At 35.5% G+C, this 18,344-nt stretch overlaps 1 protein-coding gene across 4 annotated transcripts in view; it reads left to right on the top strand.

Moving 5' to 3' along the window:
* The window catches only part of LOC112126498, a 358,621-nt gene that overhangs the window by 148,815 nt on the left and 191,462 nt on the right, over window positions 1–18,344 (top strand). For 3 of the 4 annotated variants that reach the window (XM_024225714.1, XM_024225715.1, XM_024225716.1), the window contains exon 3: window positions 12,180–12,314. In XM_024225714.1, coding sequence (XP_024081482.1) covers window positions 12,180–12,314 — 135 coding nt within the window. Of the gene's footprint in view, window positions 1–12,179; window positions 12,549–18,344 lie in introns of all 4 variants that reach the window. The other variant, XR_002910004.1, reaches the window with a different exon arrangement.

The following is an 18,344-nucleotide window of genomic DNA, read 5'->3' as shown; positions in this document are numbered from 1 at the left end:
TTGTTTTTAAGAAATAATAATTATAGTAATAATAAATCTTTATTTGCAAGAATGTACATTACATATAAATCCGTTAAATTTCATGGTCCGATTGACCAAATAACATCTTTCAATTAATTAATCTTTATGTAAGGTATTGGTTGAGATAAAAAGGTCGTGGGTTCGAATCTCGCTCGTGACACTGACTTTTTCATCTCAACCAATACCGTATTAAGATTAATTAATTACATATCAGTTCATAACAAAAAATAATATTTTGCTGCATCCCTGCCTGCTGTCTAAAAGCAAAGCTTAGATCAGACAGTAGATTTGGGAGATCATCGGAGAAATAAACAGAATATATCTTTACAAAAGCATAATGAAAAACAAACATAATACAGAATAAACGTGTAGCCTGAAAAAGAAAAAACAACCAAATTAAATTTTGGTTTTAAAATATTTTAACGACAATGTAAAATTTTTGAAATTATAAATTTTTTGCCTTATTTGTACTTTTTGAAATTTTGAATAATGATCCACTCTTAAAAAATATTTAAAAAATAATAAATAAATAAAAATTATAATATTGCGTAAACTCATTATAAAATTGTGAGTGTCTTGTGTTATATTTACAGATGTAAATAAAACATAAAAAAATTGGATAAGTTAGTCGCTATTGAAATTGTACACGAAATGACTTATGAATTTTATTGATTACAAGCAACAGAAATAAAACTTAATCACACAATTTAAACAAAATAAAATGATTTCGACACAGCGCACATGATAAACGTCTATCCTTTTTTAGCCAAATCTCAAATCAACCGTTCTACCCGCGTGGCGCTTGGCGCACCTGAGGTCACCTCCGACAGTTCGGCCATCCTCTTCTTCATCCGCCTCGGATGAATCCGTAAGTTGATCTCCCTTGTTGCCCAAAAAGTTGGTCCACTGCTTCAGATGATCAGTGCTCGCAGATGTCTGCGTTGGTCCTTCGTCGATGGGGTTGAGAAATCCTTCATGTTTTCCACGTTTCCGTTTCGACAAGATACAGCGTACACAATTTTTTATGAAGTCGCTTACTCGTGATTTTACGTTTTCAATGAAATATTCCTTTTCTATTAAATTAACAGTTTTTGTCACTCCAAAATGTCTTTGGTCATGTTCGTTACGAATAATTTCAATATTCATTTGTTTTGGCACCACCAAAAGTTTCTCACCATTGTGCAGCTTGTACGAAAGGCTATTTTCCTGATTAAGTCGTCAAATTGTGATGTCTCCAAAATTTTCATAATACAAGGATATGTTTATCCATCCTTTGAGCATTTCGCAAACGATCAAGGAAACCACAGGAAATTGGTAAAGCAGTAGGGATTTTTTACCCACATCGTCATCCATCGCCATCGCACGTGCTCCAAATTCGTCAAATCTGAGAGAATTTTGTCGTGATTTTTGGCATCTTTACTTCTCGCCGTCTTGTCTTGTATTATTACACGGACTCTTTTTTTCTTTATATGCGTCACTTTTGTTTACTTGAAACGACAGTTCAAATTTTCAAATCCGAGAACCGTCACAAATCGAGAACAAAAACAAAAACCAACTAACCTCCTCCTAGCAAGAAAGAACACACATCGTTATCATCACAAATAGCAGTAAATTTTTTTCCCTATTCCTACACTATTCCTCTCGAATATTTTTTGTTTCTTTTGGTTGTCTGAGAAAGAGTTTTATATATAGTTTAAACTTACAGTACCTGAATATCCGCATTTATGTTTTCAGCCTTTCAAAATTATAATTGATTTTTGAAATAGTCTTAATCTACAGTTGTATAATATTATACCATATTTGTTTTGTGGTCATACTTTTCGACATCAATTATTCCAATTAATTATTCTTTTTATTTAAGTTTGTTTTTTGTTTGAAATGAAAAATTAGTGTGAAGAGGGGGATTTGAACCCACGACCTTCGAGCAATACGCCGCCGCTCTAACCACTTGAGCTATCGTGACTCGCCACTTCGATCCTCTCAGACACCACCGTCCTATCTCAATAAATAAAAATAATAATGTGTGGTATTTAGTGACCCTTACATGATGATTATTTGGAGGTCGTGAGATGCGGTCTGATGTGACGTAGGTTTCAGGTCCTGAAGATGATCTCAATAAAGATCGAAACGTGTGGTTATTAGTGACCGTTAATCGATATTTATATAGAAATCGTGAGATGCGGTCTGGTGTGATGTGGTTTCAGAAAAACATTTTCTTTATCGTGCCAACGTTTCGATCTTTATTGAGATCATCTTCAAGGCTCAAAGTGCCATTGTTGCGTGTAGTGTCGAGACGTCACTTTGAGCCCTGAAGATGATCTCAATAAAGATCGAAACGTTGGCACGATAAAGAAAATTCTTTCTGAAACCTACGTCACACCAGACCGCATCTCACGACTCCAAATAATAATTATTATTATAAATGAAATTCACAGATGGGTAAGTTCTCTCACATTAAAAAATGTGATTGTCAGTGCCAAAACCCAAATCGGCAAGGTTTGTGTCAGATCCTGGACAAAAAATGAGGGGTTTTGATTAATTTAAACTTATGTTACGAACTTTAGAAGACAAATATATAAAATAGTTCAATGTGAAGGCCGTGAAAGTGATCAAAGTGAATAGAGCCCGACTTTGCGAAATGCTTTCCGGGTTTTCATCCCGTTCAGAAAATATCGTTCCCGTTTGTCGCCGTGTAAAAGCGGTTGGGTTATTACCTCGGTTCCCCTTTCATCCTAGGGTACCCAATTTCTCCTAGCCCTTATATTAAACCTCCAGGACAGGGAAGGATGCCGTTTTATCGATTGATCGCCTACGGGAGCTTAGAACCGAATACCGAGCCGTTTTCAGGGCTATAAGACCCTTCGGCGAAACCATATTCGAATAGCGTCGATTAAAACAAAACCGAAAAAGTGATTGTAAATTGCGAAGACCGCCTGGAAGGACCGCGAACCCCGAACGTGATGAAGTTGCAAGTACGGGTCCCGGGCTGACTTCTGTGTTCGTGGGCGTCTGAAAACAAACTAGTTTTCTAAGTTCGAGTGGCCTATTCAGCCGCCCGTCCGGCTACCCATTCATTTCGTGGGAACCCGACTTGAACAATGATCCCCTTCAGAACATCAATGAGACCTCGGGAAACGTATTATTTTTCCCTCGAGCACTTCTCGAACACGTTTACTTCTCCTGGAAAGAACAATAAACTGAACTCTTCCTGCTTTTTGTTCTCGCCTTTCGAGACCGGCTGAAAACATACAAATGGAGTGGGATTGAACCATTAGTACAGTTTAAACACGGTTCTAACGCCACAAGTGGATACGCACATAATTAACATAAATTAGCATGTACACTAAATGACTATATCATATCAATAGCGAACCAGTATCGAACCACCTTATCGTAATAATCATTCTCAATATTTTCATGTTTATTTTTCATACCTTCTACTATTAAACAAATAATTTTGTACTGGCTCATAAATATAACTAAACAAATATCCCAAAAACCTTCTCGTACATTTAGTTGGATTTTGTCTCAATATTTGGCAACCGTGATTGAAGACTTCTCGTACAACCATGATGTCAACATCATTAAAATATATTAAAATTTAAAAAATATCGTACGACATAGAAACATTTCTACAACATAGAATATAGAAACATCGTACAACATTTCTTTCCAGAGCTATCATTTTTTTCGTTTCTCATTTCATATTTGATTCGCCGAAATTTTCAAACCAAACGAAAACAGTGGCAGCGATATTGGTCCGTACGATTTGACTTCCTTTCACTGTTTTCCCACTGTTTTGATATCGTGATTACTCCAAAACTCGGGAACTTATTCTGATTGAACTATTAAGTAGCTAAGGTAGTTTAATAGTAATAGTACCACGATAGATAAAGGGTGCGAATTTTTTTCTCTACAATAAACCCTCTATAAAAAATTTATAAAAATTTATCGTTTATTACGATACGAGACAAATTAGAGTATATTTTCTGTCAAATTAACTTTTTCCCCGTCAAATAACAATTTATAATTTAAAATTAACCGTTTTTCAGTTAAATTAGTTTATCTTAATTTCATATTATCCCTTTGTTCGTCAACCTAACTCTTTCTCAATTTAAGTTAACCCATTTTAACTTAAAATTAACTCTCTTAATATCACATTAAAACCCATACGAAAAAGTATTACAAAACTGAAAAGAAAGGTACGAAATATTTTACAGTAAAGCAGGTAAAGTAGAATTCTTGAATATATGATTACAATTAAAATTAAATATAAGAACAATTTTTTTTGTAATTTGAGAATTCTTTAATTTAAAATAATTGGGCTCTTAAAAACCATACGAAAATTAATTCCAGCTAAAATTAAAAATGTATCAAACTGCATTTTTTTGATCGGGGGCAAGACTACATCTAGTAAAAATAAAGAAATCTTCTTTTTATTAACCTTTTTCTGTCAAATTAATCTATTTTCATTTTAAATTAAAAGGTATAATTTTCTTCCTTCTTCGCTCAAACTACCACTTTTTAATTTCGAATTGGATAAAAGCTTGTCAAGTAAAATTCCTCTATATTTAAGAATTTTTGTGTAAATATAAAGTAACTAGTCTTTTATTATAGACCTTGTGAAATTAATTTCTCAGATGAACACGTACTTTGATCCGTTTATCTTCGCTGTTTCGTTTCGTCAATGGCGCTTCTGCTTTTCGCCATCTGAAACGGCAGCTTTGTGCCGTGTGTGTGTTGCAGTCACCCTGCTTTTATCCTTTAGCCATCACCGAAAATGGCGAAAAAGCCGAGTCGTGACATACCAAAATATCGAGGATGGCCATACAAAAGCAATTGGTACCGAACAAATCACAAATATGTGAGATATATTCTTGTGGGGTATGGAGTGATGAACTCGTACCCTGGGTGGTTTATGATCATTCTGGTCCATTTGATTTACGTTGTTTTGGTTTGTGAGACGCGTTGAGGCTTTCCAACATTAAAGATGACGGACGGACCAAATCACAAAGAGATTTGTGTGATTTCTCCTTGAGATCTGTGGGGTGATGAACGTGTACTGTAGTCGTTTCCGGTCTTTATGATCTGTTTATCTGGGTGTATGGATTGTTTCCGATCATTCGCTGTTCTGAGCTTCTCAAATTGGAGTTAATGTCATTCTGATAACTTCCCACTTCTGAAGATGACGAAAAGGAGCAAAGCGTCCTACAGACCAAAACGTCGAAGGTAGGCAGGCCAAAATGATAGGTAAAGACTTAAGCGGGGAACGCTACTCCAGATACAACGCCATGCAACGCTACCCGACGCAAATCCAAAGTCCATTTTTCCATAAGATTGTATTACCCCCGTGCACATCCACCCGATGCTACGCAACGCTACCCTACTCTACGCTATGCGACCCCCACTGTCCAGATTTTCGTCGGGTAGCATCAAGTACAGTCGAAGACAAAAACCGAACACTTATATTTTGATTCAAACTACATGTATTATTGCCGTTATATTAATTACAACATACTTATTTTAATATAAACCAAATTTACCGAGATCAAAAATTCATTAGTTTTTATTTTAAAAAAATTACTTTTAAAGTCTAGTATAAAATTGATCAAAACACTTGAATACCATTTTTGATATAATGAAGTTAATTAACAATTTATTACACTGTTTTGTTCACAAAATTTAACTAACAATTTATTTCATGGTTTTGCTCATAAAGTTTTTCACACCACTTTCGCCGAGTAGCGCCAGAACAGGACACTCATTTTTTTATAGTTTATTTCAAACTAAGTATATGTAATGTTGTTGTTATATTAATTAAACCATTCCTATTTTAATGTTAACCAAAATAAACGAGATCGAAAATTCACAAGTTTTATAAATTTTTTTAAAAATTATGATAGTTAAGAAGAAAATTTATCAAAACACCGGAATAACTTTATTTAAAACAATTAAGTTTAACTAGCAATTTATTACAAGGTTTTGCTCAAAATAGTGCATTAAGAACAAAACAGGCGTTCCGATTGCGATACTGATTTGTGATACACGCTGTGTGACTGTACGTGACGTGTGCTTGACGTCGCATAGATGTGCACACCCTACCAAAACGTGGCATGGCGTCGGGTAGCATCGGGTAGTGTCGCATGGCATTGCATCGGGTAAGTATGAAAAAGACTTTGGAGAACTGGGGTGTGCATCTTTTGGGTGGTTTTGGTCATTCTAATCCGTTTATCTTCGCTATTTTTTTTTGACAGACTCGCTACTACTTTTGTCCACCTTTAGGCCACGAATTTTTGTCGATGTTACTTCGCTAATATATTTTCCCTACCAGGAGAATGTAAATGGTGTTTTTGATCATTCTAGTTTAGGTTTCTTGATTTCTTTGCCGATTGTAATTTTCAGCTTCATTTTGCACTATTCAGTGTGAAGATTGTGTTGTTGCTTATATTTTTTATCCTCTACTAATGAGAGACAGAAGTGATATTATTTGATATTATTACACAGACCTTGAAAAGTAATTTTTTTTTTGATTTAACGAATGATAAAAGTCATTTATATCATTATATACAAATCAACCATTTATTTCAAAATTTATATTAAAAAATCGCTACAAACAATCAACAATAGCCTCTAACAATTTTTTCCACGTCTCAATTAAATTCTTCTTCTTTTTCTATCGTGTCAATTGTTTAGTAATTGAAACAATTTCCCACCTTTTCTCATGCCGGACACTGAGAATTTGTTACATTTTTATATTTGGGCTATGCCACGGCCGTGAATCACGCGATACAAATTCCATCGGGCTGATTTATATTCTTAGAGATTTATGTGGCACCAGTGGATGAATTTCCGAGGTGACAGTTAACAACACACAACCCTAGCCGTGGCGTTTGACAAGTAGCGAGACTAGGCGTAGCCAGATCCTTTAACTTTTAATACTTTTTATTCATTTCTTTGACCAGCGTGACCGCAATCATTGTCTTAAGTAAGAATCTTAATTTAAGACAAAATTACAGGTTCATTTCTTCACAGATGATAGAGGAATTTTTATAAAGTCTAGTTAATTTTTAATCTCCAATCCCCATTGTTTGTCCGTTTTGGATCATTTTCTTCTATATACAGCGGGAACAGATGGTTAACAACATTCAAACTTCTGAAAATATTGATCATGATTAAAGGTAATTAATTGTTGATTATATGGAATTTTAAAACTAACTGTAAATTAATTTACACCGCAGGATTAGGGTGAAACAGAATTAAGTGCTGTTAAAATGCAGGGGTTAATTCTTCGCTAATGTTTTTATGATTCATAAAGTCGGCCTCTTAATAAATTCCTCTTTGCTGCCTCATAATGCGAAATACCCGATTATGGCCAATAACATTTCCTGGTTAAAAAAAAATCAAAAGGGGTCGATTTTTTCTATTTTTAAAAACTTAATCCGACAGGAAGGCTTTACAACGATATTTAAGTTGTATCAATTAAAGGGAGACGTCCAGAGCCGGCTTATCTCCAATGCAAATTTCCCTTACACCAGCCGCCCGAGATCGTCGAGCGGTGTTAATTTTTCAAAAGGATTTCATACCAAATGTGATTATCTGGAGTGGAGATCCGTTCCAACTTCTTCCCGATTTTTATCATCGTTGCTACCAGATTCCGGCCCCCGATCGTGTAGGCGTTGCCAATTAAAAAATGATGCGGTAAAATCTGGCGGTTGATAAACGCGTGGGAGCTCCTGCTGAAAGCAAATCGCAAGCAACTAGGGGATATTTCTCTCGATTTTAATTGTACTTTATCACAGTGCAATTTATAAGGGCCGCCCCAAAGCCCTTCGACAAGCCACTAAAGGGAGGAGGAAGGAGACTTCTACTGGAAGAAGGCTGTTGGGTTTGCGCTGGATTAGATGCGACACGTTTGATTTTTCTAGTGAGAAAGCAGCAAATTTCAACCTATTTTCATCTAACGAGAATCTGACCAAGTTACCTCTTTAACACTTAGATTTGACAGAAGACTAGCTTTTAAAAAAAAAAAAAAAAAAAAAAAAAAATTAAAAATTTATTACCTACTGTATAGAAAAACAAAAATTCACAATGTGTGGTGATTAGTGACCGTTAATCGATATTTATTTAGAAATCGTGAGATTCGGTCTGGTGTGATGTAGGTTTCAGAAAAACATCTTCTTTATCGTGCCAACGTTTCGAACTTTATTGAGATCATCTTCAGGGCCTGGGATTTACAAACATTGTTTACAGATTACAATTACATTTTGGATGTGGAAAGGTGAATTTATACAATGCAAAATATATTTTATACATTCAATCAAAGTATTTCTACTCACTCAAAGTACTCTCGACACGACACGCAAGAATGGCACAATTACACAGAAGACAAACACTTTGAGTTAGTAGAAATACTTTGATTGAATATAAAAAATATATTTTGTATTATATAAATTCACTTTTCCACATCCTAAGTGTATTTGTTAAATGTAAACAATATTTGTAAATCCCAGGCCCTGAAGATGATCTCAATAAAGATCGAAACGTTGGCACGATAAAGAAAATATTTTTCTGAAACCTACATCACACCAGACCGCATCTAACGATTTCTAAATTTAAAAAAAAATTCAAAACTTTCGACATACACGTACCTACTCAAACCTATTGGCTTACGGATCGGCAAAATATTCTAATATTGAATTAAAATATCATTAAGTTTTCAATCAAAGATTTTACGACTGTTTCTGCCCCTTCTTATGTACATCCTTCACATAGATTTCACAAGTCAACTGTTTTTCCTCAATCAAAACATTTTACAAACGTTTTCACAGTAAATTACAAAATCACACTAACACAGAAATAAACTACTCTCCACAATTATCCAGTAGACGACTGGAGAGAATATGGATCAGAGACCTCGTGAATGGTTTACCCAGAGTGGATTCCATTGGTTAGCTTTCTCTATAAGTTCATTTTACTGCTTGTAAAGGGAGGTCCGAAGCTTCCTTGTGTATCACCTTAATGGATAAATCATTGTCATACAAATAATTTGTACGACATCTATTGACTATAATCAAGATAATGATATATAACTGCTTTATATAATACATAATATATACAGTTATGTAGATAATAAAGTAAAAAAACACTTTAAAAATAAATAAAAAGTTATTTTTTACCTAGATTGTGAAACATAAAACGCTCAGCAATTAAAGTACTTTCTAGGTTATTTTTGTTCCTTCGGTCATATCTTGTTTTTAAATTTTATCTAGTTGTTCTTGAACTTATATTCATATTTGAATAACGTTTTATTGAACTTGAATACAAAATGGATTTATCAAGGTCTTTCATTAAAAAGAAATCATTTTATTATTAAATACTTTTTTATTTATTAGGGGAAATATAGGTATTTTTGAAAATTGGAACAGCCAGGTCGCCATGGGAATTCGTTTTTAATTTCGTGATATTTTCAACTTTTACTTGAGCTCTCTGCCGAAGCAGGTACGTTATAGGTTTATAGTCTAACAATGTGACATAGAAAATTAAAAAGAATTGTCATTGCAACCTGTATATTTAAGTATTCAAAAAATACATATATTTTCAGAATTACAAAAAAAAAATTGAACTGGAATGCTTGGTAGAAATGGAGCATTTCTACTCTATTTCAACTATACACATTTCCACCCACTGCTCCATCAAATTATCAAGCTAGACAATAAAGGAAAGAAACTATTTATATATTTAGATCACGTAATTATATTTCTCAATCCTTTTAAAGCGACCATCAACCGTCATACCACACAAAGTTTAATTTATTCAAGTTGAGACGTGATGGGCGACACGTCCTTCGGAACGTTTTTGATCTATTGTCTTCTCTATCAGCCGAGACAGGTCTGAAAGTTATGCCGACCCGTATAATGCGTGAAACTAAACTGCTAAAAAAATAATAGGGATGTTTATAATTTATTCTTATTCTATTAATTTTAATTAATTTAACCGATTTATTAGTGTTAGATGGATAAAACAAAATAGAAAATACAAACCAAAAACTAAAAATTTCTTAATCCAAATTTTTAATAACGTATTTACTTAAGAATAGTAAACATGGTGATTACTCATTTTGTAAACAAACACCTTTTCTCGTCTTTTCTATATTTGAATCTAGTTGTATTCTCTTTAAAAATAGAAAAAACATCAACTTGAACCAGAAGTTCGCAATGTTGTTGTGAGCAGGAGTCTTCGAGGTTACTGGCAAGAGGATATTGCAAAGACTGTCGGCGTTTCTCAGAGCGTGGTCTCCAGAGAGACTGGAAGTGCCAAAAGGAGGCCTGATAGTGCATCTCAGCGCAGGAAGATAGAAGTATAGTCATTGCTGCAAAACGAAACCCTTTCCCTAGTGCCCGCCTAATCCTAAATGAAGAACATGACGGTCCGGCAAGTCTGGAGGGCTAACTGGAATCCATATTGTTGAAAGCAACCTCACCGCAGTCCGTTATGTGCAATTATCGTGGAATATATCACTCGTACACATCATCAACTCTATCTCTTGAGTGTAGGGGCCCCGCTAGTGACGAAACTACCGGATACGCTCCGGCCGCGGTTACGTTTAAGTGGAATTTCTAACCACCTCCGAGAGGAGACTGCCTTCGGTAAAGGAAGCCTTTGCGGGCAGCACCGGAAGATGGTTCTTCTCTAAGTACCCACCAGGTCTCACTTACGGCCAATGACGAATCAATTCCTATATAGCACGCAACTGGGCTTGGAACTGAAGACACTGGGCTATCCCGTCGTACAACTGGTTAGCATCCTCCCCCGTTTATGCAGACAGGATCTGGTACCCTAACCCGCATGTGCTGCTGATATATGGTGCAGCAAGCGCTTAGAAAAGCGCCAGTTGCAATGCTGTTATGTTTACTGATGAGTCGGTTTCTGACTGTATAGTGATAGCAGGAGCCGAAGAATCTTCCGAGAACAGGGGATGCGTACAATGCCCCAGTTCGTGATAATTTCAGTGCAGTTTGGAGGAGGCCGTGTAATGGTCTGGGCTGGGATTTAAACTGGACGACGAACTGGGATCCATACTGTTGAAAGCAACCTCACCGCAGTCCGTTATGTCCAAGCATCGAGGAATACATCACTCATACCAGGAATCTCATTGGCAGGGATTATGATTTCTGGATCACAATGACCTTTTAGGGGCAGAGTTCCTCATCAATGTTTAGAAAACCTGGAAATTTCTGATCTGCCCCTTCTCTCATTGTCCCCAGACCTAAATCCCATCGTAGAGATGACTTTTTCGATCACCATCCGCAGCCAATTAGCCTGCAAAAACTGAGTGCAGCGTTGTCAAACATCAATGGTGTAAAATTCTTTATGAAATTAGTGACAACCTTATTAACAGTATGCCTAAAAGGGGCACAGAGGTTTTGGCTAACAGAGGACATTATACACGGTATTAATTGTTTAAAAACAATTATTGCGCCCATTAAACAAATTTATGGAATTAAAAACTTTCATTTTATTTTTCACAATTTCTTAATTAAATTTTCCTTCAGTAAAAAGCACAGTAATTTCTAATAAATTTTAATGCAATTTATAATAAAAATAAAATAAAATTTCTAGGCAATTCATTTTTGAGCAGTTTATATCAGTGGTACGTGGAAAAACAATGGAAAGACATAAAATAAACGAGGCAATTCCTATCAACTTGTTTTCGAAGGTCGAGGCAGTATTTAACGCCTTCTTCAGGACTTTTTAAAACCTATTTTTAAAAAATTTCATGATTAGCTCGGACATGTGGTCCTAATAGAAGAGGACGGACAACTCAAACATCAAGCAATGCTTGTTACTTGATAAATATCGGAGTAGCTAAGTTAAAGATAGTAAAAATTTAAATAATTAAATTTCATTGATGTTTGATGTTCTATACAACTGATCAGTGAAGAACAAATTACAAAGTTATTCCTGAGATCTGGGGGTGGTGATGAACTCGTACTCTTGTTCTTGATATTTTCGCCTGTCCGATGCGTTTCGTAGTAGAGTAAACGGTTGGAAATGCGATTTGAAAGCTGTATACGTTCCGATTACTCTATACTCTTTAAAAGCGTTTTTTATATTTTTACTATGACCAGTGTTTCGCAATTAATGTTGTTATTTTTCAGGTGACGTCCGTTGTTGTCAGCTATCAACCTTTTCCCACCTGTATCCGTCAAAGCGGAAATTTGGAAAAACACCGAGCGTTCAACCCGGTCGAAAGGAGCAATTTAGCCGTTTCACGTGCCACACCATTTCAACAAGTGAGATAATGAGACTAAGCTCGATGACCCGTGATAACAGGTGACTCGCGGTATCGCGGCCTGAGATAACGAGTCCTTTTAGAATTCCACGGAGAGTCGGTCGTTCCCTAGGGTCGATTAATTATTAAAGCCGCGTGACTAGAATAAAAAAAAACTCAGAATAAAGGAAAAACAAACAAATACGAAAAATACCTAAAATCCGTTCGGTCGTGTCTCAACTATGTGTGCTGTCACGTAAGTATTGTTTTCTTGTGTCAATGACATAAAAATCAAGTCATACCACCCGTAAAATGTTCGAGTAATATCATTTCTAAAGTTTGAAATTTCATTTAAAAACAAACACTAAATATACATAAATAATCATATTTATTTAGAAATCGTGAGTTGCGGTCTGGTGTGATGTAGGTTTCAGAAAAACATTTTCTTTATCGTGCCAACCTTTCGATCTTTATTGAGATCATCTTCAGGGCCTGGGATTTACAAACATTGTTTACATATAACAATTACATTTTGGATGTGGAAAAGTGAATTGTTATATGTAAACAATGTTTGTAAATCCCAGGCACTGAAGATGATCTCAATAAAGATCGAAACGTTGGCACGATAAAGAAAATGTTTTTCTGAAACTACATCACACCATAACGCATCTCACGATTTCTAAATAAATATCGATTAACGGTCACTAATCACCACACATAAATAATCATGTTGTAAATTGATTTATAATTTTATGTAATGTGTGGTTGAAATGAAAAATTAACGTCAAGAACTCGAACTCACGACCTCCGGCTGTATACATCGGTCCTCTAACAGCTTGAATTGTCGTGACATCGGTACTCCGGAACAACACATGCCTCTCCATGCAAGTTTTTCAAATTTCCCTCTTTTTTGCCTTACATTGAAATTTCGTGTGATCACTTCGATTATCCTGCCACTCATGAAATTGACACGTCGAAGATGTTAGCGAAATGCAGGTACTTCAGAAATTATTATATTAATCCGAATGTATTTTAGTAAGTCTTATGTAACTAAAGTAAAGATTTAAATTGATTTATAATTAGTGTCACGAGCGGAACAGAAAAGCCGGAAGTTCTAGTCTCGCTGTTGACACTAATTTTTTAGCTCAACCACACTTTACATAAAAATGTTAAAGCAATTTCAATCATTACTTTGGTTAAATAGGACCAACTAAAATACATATGGCTTAAAATAATCATGACGTTCAACCTTGAGCAGGAATATTATTTGAGAAAAATAATTTCTTTATTAAAAAAATGACGCGAGCTTAATCTATTTCTATTCAACAAGCAAAATTATTCTGTATAAAGTTTTTAAGCGACTTTTCCAAGTCGTCGATGGCCATTCCCTCTCTGAATGTTTCCCTATTCACGCTGGTGTTCCTCAGGGTTGCGTTGTGGCCCCCACACTACCAGGTGTTCACAGCTGACATGCCATCACATCCCCAAACGTACACATTCATGCAAAATATATTTTGCATATTCAATCAAAGTATTTGATGAAAATGTTTTTCTGAAACCTACATCACACCAGACCACATCTCACGATTTCTGAATAATTATCGATTAACGGTCACTAATGACCACACACTTATTTTTCAATTATAAATATAATGCAAATTTAATTTCTTTGAATTAATTAATCTTTATATAAGGTATTGGTTGAAATGAAAAAGTTAGTATCACGAACGGGAGTCGAACCTTCGAGCTGTCACGATAGCTCAATTGGTTAGAACAGCGGCGTATTGAGCCGAGGGTCGTGGGTTCGAATCCCGCTCTAACAGTTTCATTTCAACTAATACCTTACATAAACATTAATTAATTGAAAGAAGTTGTTTGGTCAATCAGACAACGAAATATAATGAATTTTATAAATATAATTGTACCAAATGTAAGCTGGTCCAGTAGAAAAAATATAGCAATATGGTCGGGATGTTTTTCTATTGAAGTTAGTCATAATTTAATTCGTTTGATAGGAAAACTTGTGATATTTTTTGCGAAATTATAGAAAATTTTGAGATAGAAGGGACTGTAAATGTTGGATGAATCTATATAACCAAAAGATAATAGAGGACATCATTGTCTTGTAAACTGAAAGTTTGCTTTCAATACTTAAATTGGTTCATGAGTCATTTCAATAATTTTTCCTCAATTTGTTCTTCAGTTTATTTTTTTTTAGGGTTACAATATATTATAATTACATTATTACAACGAACATCAGTAGTGCAGGATTATCAAAAACGAGCATACCACAAACTATATTTGGATGTACTCTGGTTGATAACGAGGACAAACTACTGATTTATATTATGCCATCACATCCCGAAACCTACACATTCATATTTGCAGACGATAAGCAATTCTCTCTAGCAACTCCGACCTTGTCGTTTCCACTCGAAACTTCCAACAACACCTCGCACTACTAGAGACTTGGTGAAAAAAAAAGGATAAAATTTAGAACAGACAAATCCGCCCACATTACCTTCTCTGTATTTCCCCGCCCCCTGTTTTCTTAAATAATATTCCCCTCCCAACTGCGGACAAGTTTGGTATTTCGGACGTACATCGACAAACGCCAGACGTGGAATCCTCACCATGACCGAAACGTCAGGAGGTTATAACACGATATAGAGTTCTTGCATGACTTATTGATAAACGTTCTAATTTATCTCTCAAAAATAAAAGGCTGCTTTACACACCATAGCTAAGCCGGTATGGATCGAACTGGAAGTGTGGGGTTCAGCCAAACATTCCAACATCCACCTTATTCAAACTGCCCAGTCCTTAATACTACGAAAATGCTAGATGCTCCACTTTATGTATTGAACCGAATTGCTCATACAGACTTACATATCCGTTTCGTTCAAGATGAAATCTGTTCCCGTTCCCGCAAATAAATAATCAAAACCTCCCAACTACCGTAAATCAGCATATCAGACACCTCGCATCCCGACGAATCCCCACAAACCTTCCCCGCTGACTGAAGAGACAGGCCGCGAGATCTCCTACGAGGTGACGGTGATGATAGTGAAAGTGATAATGACATAAGGATCAATTAAACAGACAATATTTAGTAGCATTGGAGTAATACCAATGGATATTTTCTTTTAATTTTGTATATTTACCTTTCTTATCGTGACTTGTTACCTACTTGAAGGGAGTTGGAATGTACTACAAATTAAAAAAAATATAAAAAAATAAAAAACTATTTCAGTTATAAATATATCAGTTGTTTGTGCGAAAATTTACAAAACGCTAGCCTTTGCAGTGGAGAATAGGAGATAATAAATGAAGAGAGTTATAATTTAACAACGTTTTATAATATTTTGTCTAAAGTAGTACAGTGCAAGCTATGGAACTCCATAATAGAGTTTGTTTGAATAAAACTTTTTTTAGTTCCAGCGCCAAACAGATTCTCTAACGTTTTATAACGTCTGCTGGTAAAAATAAAATCGTGTAAAAACTCACCTGATGACTTTTTAATTTTGTAAAAGTGGAATTTTTATTATTTTTGCATAAGGGAATATGTACCCTATTATTAAGTTAACTAATTTCGTGGTTCGCTTGACCAATTAATACATTACAATTAATTAAAGTTTTTAGTTGATAAAAAAGTCAATGGCAAGAGCGGGATTCGAACCCACGATCTTCGGATAGATACGCCGCTGCTCTACCACTTGAGCTATCGTGACCTCGATCCACTCCGACACCAACTTCCTATCTCAACGCCACCTTTTGAATTTTCCCTCCTTTTTGCCATTTTTCAAATGTCATGTAATCGGATTGGATTCTCGGCGACAAATGAAATGGCCACGGAGAGCTTTAGTGAATTATACATCGTTTTATTTCATTAAATTCACTAATTTCGTAGTCCGCTTGACCAATTAATACATTACAATTAATTAAGGTTTTTATCTCAACTAAAATAAATTGAAAAATGGCAAAAAGGAGGGAAAACTCAAAAGGTGGGGTTGAGATAGGAAGTTGGTGTCCAAGTGGATCGAGGTCACGATAGCTCAAGTGGTAGAGCAGCGGCATATCAAGCCGAAGATCGTGGGTTCGAATCCCGCTCGTGCAATTGACTTTTTTTATCTCAACTAAAAACTTTAATTAATTGTAACCTATTATTAAGTATCTAGTGAATGACTGTTTCAAATTACATCCTTTATATTTCGTGGTCCGATTGACCAAATAACTTCTTTCAATTAATTAATCTTTATGTAAGTTATTGGTTGAAATGAAAAAGCTAGTGTCACGAACGGGTTTCGAACCCAAGACCTTCGACTCAGTACGCCTCTGCTCTAACCATTTGAGCTATCGTGACTTCGATCCTCTCGGACACCAACGTTCGACCTCAATCTACAACCTTTCGAATTTTCCTTCCTTTTTGCCATTTTTCGAATATCGTGATATCAGGATTCTATTCTCGGCGACAAATGAAATAACCACGGAGAGCTTTAGTGAAGATAACTTCGTTTTACTTATTAAATTCATTAGATTTCGTGGACAGATTGGCCAATTAACTTCTTTCAATTAATTAATCTTTATGTAAGGTATTGGTTGAGATGAAAAAGTCAGTGTCACGAGCGGGATTCGAACCCACGACCTTCCACTCAATACGCCGCTCTTTATCGCTTGAGGTATCGTGACTTCGATCCATTGGGACACCAACTTCCCACTTCAACCTACAATCTTTCGAATTTTCCATGGCATAAATGTCGAGAGCTTTAGTGAAGGTATACTTCGTTTTAATTATTAAATCCATTATATTTCGTGGACACCAAGCGTTTTCATTTCAACCAATACCACACATAAAGATTAATTAATTTTTAATTCTAATTTATTCGGAAGCTTCTAAGCAGTAGTTTGAAATTTAACATTGTTTTTAACAGTTGTCAAATCGAGACTTTTTTGTATTCATTTGAGGTTACATATAGAATGGTGATAAAAAATTGATTTTCGGTTCAGCAACCGCTGTCAATCAAACGATTAATTGCGAAAGTCCTGTGACCCCCGGGGCGAAAAAGAAAAGCTCCGGAGCCATCCGAGCGTCGCATTTTGATAGTTGATATTGGACAGTCTATGAATGGAAGTGGTCATCGGTTAGCCACCGGAACGTCGGTCACGTCGGACGAAAAACCCTCAACCGCAAGGGGGTCGCGAAGAAATGACGGTCACGTATGTCACGGTGGCCGGCTCGCATTCTCCCACGGACGACGCCTGCGTGCGACCCGATCGAGGGATGCGTGCATTCCATATTCCGCTTCCTCTCAGGCCCCACTATCCACGGCATACCGATATTCATGTCAATAAGTCGATGAACCTCTATGCACAGCCGTATAATGCAGTGAAGAACGTTGTGACCAAACCATATCCAGGACATTATTGAACACCTAGTCTCCAATTTTATGGTTATTATGGATATATCGGATCGATCCTAAAAAAACGTTCTACTACAAACCTTCTACTGCAATAAAGGCATAAAAGACCGGCTACTATTCACGTTATATATTATGGGGTGGGGAATGTAGTCCAAGGAATATTAAAGTATTGAAACTACTTGAAACTATGCCAAGCTTTCAGTGTCTTAATTCACCTTCCTCAGGGCTAGATTCTTTGTCAATATTTAAACATTATTTTATTTAGCCTTTTTTACCATCTCTTCTTTTCAAATCTAAATAATAATTAATTAATAACAGCCTTTTCATAAATAAATAACACTTTTTTCCAAGCTAATATCACAGACTAAGTGGAAATATAAACACACAAAAAAACAATTTTTTGTTTATACTTAAAAACAGACAATCTTGTTTTTGCACGAAAAAATGGCCAACTTTTGAAACGCACATTTTCTCTGTCTTTTAAGACACAGACCTGGGTCTCATTTTTTACAAAATTTTATGCTGAACATGATGGCTTTTTTTACATGACTTTAGCTATTCATCAGTAATTTCAAAAATTCTGGAACACGCTATTTTTTGAATTTTTTAACGAAAACTTAAAATTGAGCTGT

This window comes from Cimex lectularius, unplaced genomic scaffold (assembly GCF_000648675.2).
Source record: "Cimex lectularius strain Harlan isolate CLEC.00 unplaced genomic scaffold, Clec_2.1 scaffold33, whole genome shotgun sequence".
NCBI classification, from domain to species: Eukaryota; Metazoa; Arthropoda; class Insecta; order Hemiptera; family Cimicidae; genus Cimex; species Cimex lectularius.
Note: the sequence above shows the minus strand (reverse complement) of the source record. Positions and strands in the feature narration are given on the sequence as shown.